At 39.0% G+C, this 9,839-nt stretch overlaps 1 protein-coding gene across 7 annotated transcripts in view; it reads left to right on the top strand.

Annotated features, from left to right (window-relative positions):
• Positions 1–9,839, top strand: part of TAF1 (TATA-box binding protein associated factor 1) — a 110,624-nt gene that overhangs the window by 8,804 nt on the left and 91,981 nt on the right. For 5 of the 7 annotated variants that reach the window (XM_045297007.1, XM_004716661.3, XM_004716662.3 and 2 more), the window contains 9 exons: positions 2,493–2,612; positions 3,648–3,889; positions 4,518–4,736; positions 5,129–5,347; positions 5,682–5,889; positions 7,724–7,900; positions 8,449–8,576; positions 8,680–8,787; positions 8,892–9,065. In XM_045297007.1, the coding sequence (XP_045152942.1) occupies positions 2,493–2,612; positions 3,648–3,889; positions 4,518–4,736; positions 5,129–5,347; positions 5,682–5,889; positions 7,724–7,900; positions 8,449–8,576; positions 8,680–8,787; positions 8,892–9,065 (1,595 nt within the window). The remainder of the gene's footprint in view (positions 1–2,492; positions 2,613–3,647; positions 3,890–4,517; positions 4,737–5,128; positions 5,348–5,681; positions 5,890–7,723; positions 7,901–8,448; positions 8,577–8,679; positions 8,788–8,891; positions 9,066–9,839) is intronic. The other 2 variants (XM_045297009.1, XM_004716664.3) reach the window with 1 other exon arrangement.

The following is a 9,839-nucleotide window of genomic DNA, read 5'->3' as shown; positions in this document are numbered from 1 at the left end:
TAGATCTATTTCCCCATCCTCATATATAAATATATTTACATATGTACATGCCTTTATTTAAACCTCTATAAATGCCCTTTGCCTGCTAGCTCTTTCCTCTATTTCCTTTGACTTTCCTCTTGTCTTACTATCATGCTCGGTCTTCATTTGGGTTTCAGTAATTCCTCTTGGTTACATTACCCTTGATCATATCCTACCAGGCCTCTGACACCCTCCTCACCACAGATTTGGATTACTTTTTGCTCCCTTGTCCCTGGGTTTGTTAACACCACTACCTTTCCCCCCACCTCCCCCTCTCCTGTGTCCCCCGGAACTATCAGTCCTGTTGATTTCTCCTCCAGATTGTTCATCCAGCCTATCTTATTTAGACAGACCTCAGATGCTATATTTTTTTGATAGCCGGGCACCATCCACTTTCTTCACCCATTTGCTTATGCACTTATTTTTCTTCAGCAATCTTGTAGGAGGGTGAGCATCACAGAATGCCAGGTGGTTAGAACAAAGTGCTCTTACACTGAGGGAAGCCTTGAGCAGCCGCCCAAAGTCGTTCCGTCCACTTTCTCAATGTATTGACATTTAATATATGTACCTGTTCCAATACCTCTATATTTATGAATTAATATATTTACCTAAGTGCACATCTATGTTTGTACCTCTATCCATAGCTTTGCTTCCTAGATATTTTCTCTCTTTCCTTTTACCTTTCCCACCATCATGCTCACCCTTCTTCATCTTGGTAATTCCTCTCAGCTAGATTGCTTTTGCTCCAACACCCCCAGGATCTCTACATCCTCCTTGTTGTTTATTTTAATTCCTTAGTTGTTCCCCTATCTATGGCATTGTTTGCTCACTGCTCACTTCTCCACCTCCTCCTCGCCCTAAGTCCCTCCAGAACCTTCAGTCCCGTTGGTTTCTCCTCGGGCTTGCTTCCCATGCCTATTTTATATAGATAGGCAAACCCAGAATAACGTAGACAATACAAAAAGAAAACAAAAAATTGAATAAAAAGGGGAAAAGTAGAAAAAATAAAAATAATAGTAACTAACCCCCCCAAAATCCTAAAACATAGATAATTCCAGGCCTGTCTGCTGACCTTTTCCCCACTGGTCCTGGGGGTTCAGGGAACTGCCCCTCCTAGCCTGAAGTTTATTTAGGGGACTTCTCAGGGGCTTTGTGGCTTGGATATGCTCCTGTTGCTGATCTGTTATGTTCCCTTCTTGGTTCTCCCCACTGTGGTGGTTTCTTACTGGAATCACTCCCTATCATGTGTCCCCAATATTATCCTCTATTGTGGTATGCTCCATCGATGGGTCATCATGTCTCTAGCTGTTGTTGGCCCTACAGTCTTCTCTGTGCCTTAGCAGCTCCTTGTAGGGATGTTGTCCTTAGGGCTTGGTGTGCCAGTATGGGGTGTAGACCCTCACTCTGCTTTCATGTGGGTGTGGCATGCCAGCCCCTCTCCCCAACCTGTAAGTTTAGTGTTGTCCTTTGTGGCACATACTTATAGGGAGGGGTCAGTTTGACTGATTGGGGCTGGCCCTGTAGCCCACTCTGTTCATCCATTGCTCCATGTGGTTATGTTGCCCTCAAGGTTTTGTGCGCTGTGGTGGTGTCTGCATGCACACTCCTAATTCTGTGGACATAAAACCAATACTATACCCCTGGGTGGGTTACTACCCTGCTCCCCCAGTGTCCAAGGCTGTAATTTTTATGGAAGCAAATTGCTACAGCTTTTGTGGAGTGGCTGGTGGGCTCTAGCCACTGACCTTTTGGTTATCATTTGCGTGTTTAACTATTGTGCTAACAGGTTAGTAAAAAAACCAAAAAAACCCCCAAACTCCATGCCATTAAGTCTATTCTGACATAGCTCCTTATGGAGGATTGCCAAGGCTGTAGTGGTTACGGTAGCAGGTAGCCTAATCTTTTCTCCCAACCAGTTAGTATATGAGTGCAGATTATTTGTGCCATCCAGGCAACTTGTGATGTAAGACAGAGTTGTTGAATATCCTAGTGTAACATATTTAGATAATGCAATGGAATTGTAGAGGTTAAGAAGTCATGACAGTTTGGGTTTAATCTGGATGAAGGTGGTTAGTGTGTAGGGGGATTAAAAACTGTTCAGGATCAGAGGTTGAATGATGCCCATGATTCAAAAGAATTAACAAACTGTAGAAGGTTGGGAAAGAAAGGCCAATTTTACAGGAAACTAATGAATGATAATTTCAATTTATGAGTTTGAGTCAGGTGAAACAGGATTTGAGCAGAGGAAGGTGCCAAATGTTGCATTTGGTCTTGTGAGCACCCTACATTACTGTATACTTAGTGTTAGGGCATTTGTCTATATCATGAAGTCTTATTTGTCTATATTATTAAGTCTTCCCTTTGTGTGAGCTGCATCTTCTGTGTGTTCTTAAACTCTTCATGTGGTGCTTTGAAGTTCTTGAATAATAAGGAATGATGGTAACTTGAAATTGCTATTTTTGCTTTATTAGAATATGATGATGATGACTATGATGCTGATTGTGAAGACATCGATTGCAAGTTAATGCCTCCACCCCCACCACCCCCAATATCAATAAAGAAGGATAAGGACCAGGATGCTATTGCTGATGGTGAGTAGGGCCTGTCTGGTTTTGTCTTAAGTTTCTGTTCATTCATATAGATTTTGTAACACACATAGAGCTATTAAATTAAAAATTGCTAAGGATGAAACTTTGAGGAATGATTTATTCACATCTTTACGTTTTGGCATTGAAATAAAATTATACGTTTAAAGTAGTAAGCAGTATTATCTTCACATACATTCAAGAAAAAGTGGTTCTCAAGCCTAGCTGCCCTTCAAAATCCCCTCAAGTCTTTAAAAAATTTCCAACTGCCATTCCTGGATAGTCTGAATTTAGAAGATTCATTAGAGTAGAGTTCAGAAATTTTGCCCCCAAGTGATTTGCAATGCAAATTATCTATATATTGGTATTTGGGAACTACCTGTTCACAGGGCTCTACTTAAAAAAATAGGTAAACGAGGAAGGCAGCCTAGAATGTGCCTAGAACCAACTTTCAGCTAGATGTTCAGAGGTTACAAAGGTTGATAAGAGTTTTTAGCGATTATTTAATCTGTCCTTGTGCCTGTCAGAGTAACATAAGGTAGAACATTGGGGAAGAGCAACAGTTTTTGTCTTTATAATTCTTCCTATTAGAATTTTTAACCATTTCCTTTTTATTTTGCTGGCTAAATATCATGTTATCTTTGTGTTTTAAGTCTTACTTTAGGATAAACAAATTTTGTTGTTATTTTGTGGGCTAAAAAAATCTACGGTATGTAGATCCCTAAACTGGAAGTGATAGGACCTGACTGTATAAATTAATACACAGTTTTACTATCGGTCACCTTTCTTTAACCTAATACACACTTGTAAAAAGTACTAAGTGTCATAATAGTGTTTGTTTTCTGTCTTCACAACCATAGTGCACAGACTATAAGGTAAGATGAGGATGGTAGGAGATAATGAGTTGAAATGAGTAATCTGGGTGTTTGGGGCAGTATCTGCCATTGAGGCATGGGTCTAAAGCCTAGAGTAAGTATTGGCTGAATTTAAAGAAATATGCTCACAGTTACATGCCACAGGGGTTTCTCTTCCTTATTGCAGTGTCTGAAGATGGAGAAGGCATCATCTTGCCCTCCATCATTGCCCCTTCCTCTTTGGCCTCAGAGAAAGTGGACTTCAGTAGTTCCTCTGATTCAGAGTCTGAGATGGGACCCCAGGAACCAACACATGCAGAATCTGAAGATGGAAAGCTGACTCTACCACTGGCTGGGATTATGCAGCATGATGCCACCAAGCTGTTGCCAAGTGTCACAGAACTTTTCCCAGAATTTCGGCCTGGCAAGGTACTTTCTATGGAAAGTAATTATTTTGCAAATTAACCGCTTCCAAATACTGAGTTGTCTTAAAGGATGATGAATATGGACTAGTTAAAGGTCTAAGCCTATAGGGTCACCATCAGTTTGGTTTGTCTTGAAAGGCTTAAGGGTTTTCTTATTCAGTAACATGTTGACTATAGGAACTTTTAATACTCTTAACAATCTTACTGCCATAGAGTTGATGCCAACTCATAGTGACCCTGTAAGGGTAGGATAGAACTGCCCCTGTGGGTTTCCAAGACTGTAACTCTTTATTGGAGTAGAAAGCCTCATCTTTCTCCTGTGGAGCTGCTGGTTTTTTTGAGTTGTTGACCTTGGGGTTAGCAGCCTGGCTTGTAAGCCTGTATGCCACCAGGGCTCCTTTTAATACTGTATTGTCTTTTTAAAAAATTATATATCTTGATAAATATGATTTATGCTGCTATCTTTAGATAGTATCCTGTTCTTTAAAAGAACTAGTCCAAACTACCGAGGGATACTTTTTTACTTACTTGGTAGATGTTAAAATCTGAGTTAGCATTCTCTCTTCCTTTTCTGGAGTTTAGCTGTTCTATCTGGCACTGAGTTTTTGACAGTAACTTGTTCTATGTTTTAGGTGTTACGTTTTCTACGTCTTTTTGGACCAGGGAAGAATGTCCCATCTGTTTGGCGGAGTGCTCGGAGAAAGAGGAAAAAGAAGCACCGTGAGCTTGTACAGGAAGAACAAATTCAAGAGACAGAATGCTCAGTAGAATCAGAAGTCAACCATAAGTCTTTGTGGAACTATGACTATGCCCCACCACCACCTCCAGAGCAGTGTCTCTCTGATGATGAAGTAGGCAAAATAAAGACCTGAGATTAATCCCTATAAGGGGAACAAATGAGTTACCCCTCACTTATGTCTAATTTAGAAATAATAACAGGGAAAATCCTGTGCTGATTATCAATGAATTATGAGTTCAGTTCAGTGTGCTAACCTTTGTCTATGGTCATAGAAAAGTTAATGGTGGTTGGAGGAGGGTAGAGGGTAGGTGGTACGAAGATTGAGATGTTAAACTGTTTAATGATATACTTCCATTTTCTAATTCTAATGCCCAGTAAAGATTCTTGCTTTAGGAGTCAGCCTTGTGACTGCTCTTAAGTCCCCCTTCTAACATTTAATTTTCTATAGTTTTAGTTCATCTGGGATTGAGAAGCCTTCCCCCTTGTACTTTTCCTCTGTTACAGATCACAATGATGGCTCCAGTGGAGTCCAAGTTTTCCCAATCAACTGGAGATATAGATAAAGTGACAGATAACAAACCAAGAGTGGCTGAGTGGCGTTATGGCCCTGCCCGGCTGTGGTACGATATGCTGGGTGTTCCTGAAGATGGCAGTGGGTTTGATTATGGCTTCAAACTGAAAAAGACAGAACACGATCCTTTGATAAAATGTAAAATGATAGAGGTGAGCAACACTTGGATGTAAGAAGAAATCAGTGGGTCCAAGGCCTATCAATTTTACTAACTTCGATGGGAGAAATTGGGTGCTATTTCTTTGGTGGGACATTTAGATGTCTAATAATTTTGCTTGGTGTGGTATATAAGTGTGGCAACTAGGGTCCCGTTCCAAGGATTCTGTTTATGAAATGAATGTTGTATCATACTAGGAATGCAAGAAGGCAGATATTCCTCCATTATCAGGCACTTCTCAAGGGCCATTTAAGATGTACCTCTTACATGGGGTTAGAAGTAGAAACTGTGACCAGTCAGTATTTACTGTTCCTTCTGTATTTCTGCAGGATTTTAGGATGCTTGATGAATGCAGTAGCACTGATCTCTTGGCTGATGAAAACTTCTTGATGGTGACACAACTGCATTGGGAGGATGATATAATATGGGATGGGGAAGATGTCAAACATAAAGGGACAAAGCCTCAGCGTGCAAGCCTGGCGGGCTGGCTTCCTTCCAGTATGACTAGAAATGCTATGGCTTACAATGTTCAACAAGGTGTGCTTCCATATGAGCTGTGTCCAGAACACTAGCTTACAACTCAGTCCTCCTAAGTAGGCCTAGCTCTGTGATAATTATGGGCTGCTGATGGAGAGTGAAACATTTTGAGTCTGAGCCTTAATTATATGTGTGTGCATTTACTCTATTAATGAGTTAGAATGGACTCAGGATTTTTTCTTATTAGAAAAATTTAAAAGCACTTTGGAGTTAAAGATACGTAAGAACTATATTTCTAGTTTTTACTTTTGTTTTTAAAACCCCTTTACTTTAATATAGAATATTTTTCTCTCCTTAAATGGGTTTAAATAAATAAGGTAAGTCACACTAAATGTAGAAAACTTGAAAAAATACATTAGAGTGTAGTGTGTTTCCTCCTCCCCCCAAACCGTATATGCATACGCGTATCACTAGTAGTTCTCTTATACAGAGATTATCAACTGTTAATTTTGTGGCATATTTCCTTGCAGTCTTCTGTCTTTTTGTGTCTGTGGATAGTTGTTTATTTGTGTATTGATACTTTTTTTTGGTATTCTATGCTTTTCGCTTAGTTTTGGTATTTTTTTGGTATTCTATGCTTTTCGCTTAGTTTTCTATGTCATACAAAGTTCTTTCTATGTCATAAAAAATTAATGTTTAATGACTGGAGACCCATCTGTAGACAATTGGACATCTCACAGAATGGTCACAAGGAGGTGATGCGTCAGCCAGGGTGCAGTATAGCACCGACGACATTCCTCGAGTTTTTTAATGTTCCCCCTACCCTTCACTGTCATGACCTCAGTTCTACCTTACAAATCCGGCTGGACCAGAGCATGTACACTGGTACAGATAAGCGCTTTCAACACGGAATCAGGACAGATAAACTGCCAGGAACAATAATGGGTGTAGTGATACCATGAGAGTAGGGGAAAGGGGGAATCAATCACAATGATTGACGTATAACACACACCCCCTTAGGAACAGACAACAGAAAAGGGGGTTAAAAGAGACTGGATGGTGTAAGATATGAAAATTATAATTTATCAAGGATTCACAAGGGTGGGGGAGGAGGGAAAAAAGTTGGTACCAAGGGCTCAAGTAGAAAGAAAATGTTTTGAAAATGATGATGGCAACATATGTACAAATGTGCTTGATACAGTTAATATATGGATTGCTATAAGACTTGTAAGAGTCCCCAATAAAATGATTTATTAAAAATATTAGTAATTGTAAAAAGTTTAAAGACATGGAAAATATGAAACGGTATATTTGGTAACCCCTGTTTGTGCAAATGAAAAAAACAAACTGCAAACATAGATAACTAAAAAAATATGCTAAAGGATTCAAGGTGGTTATTTCTGGTCTGTAGGATCACAGCTTCAATTTTATTTTTTATATCTTCTGTGTTTTCCAAATTTTCTTCAGTTAACCTGGATTACTTTGCAAGAAAACCAAAACTAGTTTTCAGTAAAATAATTATTTTTCTTTCCAATTTTTCTAAGTACTTTTTAGCTGCATAATCTTGTATTGACATATCATAATTTACTACAAATTGTATTTGTTCATATATTTTACTGCCATTTCTTGTTAGCAATTTTAGCATATCATTTATTACACTATTTAATCAGTCCTTTATTGTTAAAAATTTAGACCATTTAATTTTGACTATTATAAAAAATAATGAAATGAACATATTTGCTACAATCTTTTAAAGTGAGAAATAGCAGTCCATATGGTTTTTTTCAGTAGCTACATGAATAATTACTAACATTTCTGTTCACTCCAATCATGACTGAAGTAGACATAAGTATTTAGTCTGTTATTTAGGGTTTTTTTCTTCTGCTTTGACTAGGGTTTGCAGCTACCCTGGATGATGACAAACCTTGGTACTCCATTTTTCCAATTGATAATGAGGAGCTGGTCTATGGACGTTGGGAAGACAATATTATTTGGGATGCTCAGTCCATGTCCCGGTTGTTGGAGCCTCCTGTTTTGACACTTGATCCCAATGATGAGAACCTCATTTTGGGTATGGTACTGTCAGAGGTCTTTTCCATCTTTAATAGCTTGTTGCTAATTTCAAGGGGTGAGATGAAATCAGAACAGTTGGAGAAAGTCAATACTAGATTAAGGTGACCAGATTTCAATATTGGTAAAGTGGGACACCATTGATAAAACTCATATCCTGGCGAAATAGCCACATGGCAGCCGAAAACCGTATACCCTTGCTTGTCGTGCATTCTTTAAAAAAAATCGGGACTTTTTAAAAATGCCGTGGGCCGCAGGAAAAATTGTTAAAAATCAGGACTGTCCCGCCAAAAGCGGGATGTCTGGTCACCTTAAGTTGTGGCTGTCAGTTTCTGGTATTTGTGGATTATTTAGGGGAAAATACTTTTAAATACAGAAAAGGAACACCTTTGAGATCAGGAGTGTAGTTTGATTAGAGCGAATCATAGAATAGAAGTGATCTCGATTGGGGAGGAACAGAGATCTAGTTAGGTATTAGTTGTAAAGATATGAGGAAAAGTGAATGAATTTTCAGGGAGTGCCATGCCACAGTGACTATTTCATTCTCAGAAATTCCTGATGAGAAGGAAGAAGCTACCTCGAACTCTCCCTCCAAGGAGAGTAAGAAGGAATCATCACTGAAGAAGAGTCGAATTCTCTTAGGAAAAACAGGAGTCATCAAGGAGGAACCACAGCAGGTCTGTGAAGGAAAGGGGGGTCTTGGTGAGTAATAGGAACCAAGAAAGGTACTGGGAAAGGGTAATCTACTAAAGTTTCTCTTATTTAATGATCTATCATTAGAACATGTCTCAGCCAGAAGTGAAAGATCCTTGGAATCTCTCCAATGATGAGTATTACTATCCCAAACAACAGGGTCTTCGAGGCACCTTTGGAGGGAATATTATCCAGGTAAAAGTAGCATCTTTGGGGTGGATCAGGACTCACTGTTTTGTTCTGATGGATATGCCTAGTAAAAATTGCCTAGTCAGAACCTTTACATTTCTTGTTTTTAGCATTCAATTCCTGCTGTGGAATTGCGTCAGCCCTTCTTTCCCACTCACATGGGGCCCATCAAACTCCGGCAGTTCCATCGCCCACCTCTGAAAAAATACTCCTTTGGGGCACTCTCTCAACCAGGTCCCCACTCAGTCCAGCCTTTGTTGAAGCACATCAAAAAGAAGGCCAAGGTATGAATGAATCCTATTTAGGAAGGAAGAAAAGATGAAAATTAAATAGCTATAAAAATAGAAGGTGGTACAAAATGGGGAGATTAACTGTGCATTAAATAATGTTAGAGAATTATTGATTATTTCCTCAGGTAGGATCCAACCCAAACCCTCTGCCAATAAGCTGATTCTTTTTTTTTATTCTTTTTTTTTTTTTAATTCTTATTCTTAGCATATGTAGGGTTTTTTGAGGCAGATAGCTTCAGCTCTCATCCTTGCAGCAATTTGAATCCTTGACCTTGTGGTTAGCAGTTTATTGCTTATCAGGCAGACAGAATATGCTATGGTTATTAGGAGAATGTCCTCTTTAAAATGTGCATGTAAAAATAGGGATAAAGGGTCATAAATAGAACTTTTAAAATAGTGTGGTAAAAACTCTAGAGATATAGTTGAAGATAAACAAGCAAAATAAAGACAGTTGTATATAGGTGGTGGGTTAATATGAGTTCATGATACTAGTTAGTACAGTGTTTACAAAGTGGTGGGGGGTACCACCCTCTGGAGGGCACTGGAACGATCCAAAGGGTTGAAAAAGTAGATAGTTAACACTTTGTCCTCGATTATGGGCTATAGTATAAATGTTTTCAATTGTCACAGGGTGCCAAGTAGTTTAATTTCCTGAAAAGGAGATGGTAGGCCAAATAAGTTTGGGAAACTATATACTGGTATTTGAACTTTATGTTTGAAAATTTCCATAATGAAATTGGTAAAAAGCAAGGTCGAAATGTGTCATCT

The sequence above is a fragment of the Echinops telfairi genome, unplaced genomic scaffold (genome assembly GCF_000313985.2).
Source record: "Echinops telfairi isolate 266 unplaced genomic scaffold, ASM31398v2 ScPeMD7_7415;HRSCAF=8453, whole genome shotgun sequence".
Lineage (NCBI taxonomy): Eukaryota > Metazoa > Chordata > Mammalia > Afrosoricida > Tenrecidae > Echinops > Echinops telfairi.
Note: the sequence above shows the minus strand (reverse complement) of the source record. Positions and strands in the feature narration are given on the sequence as shown.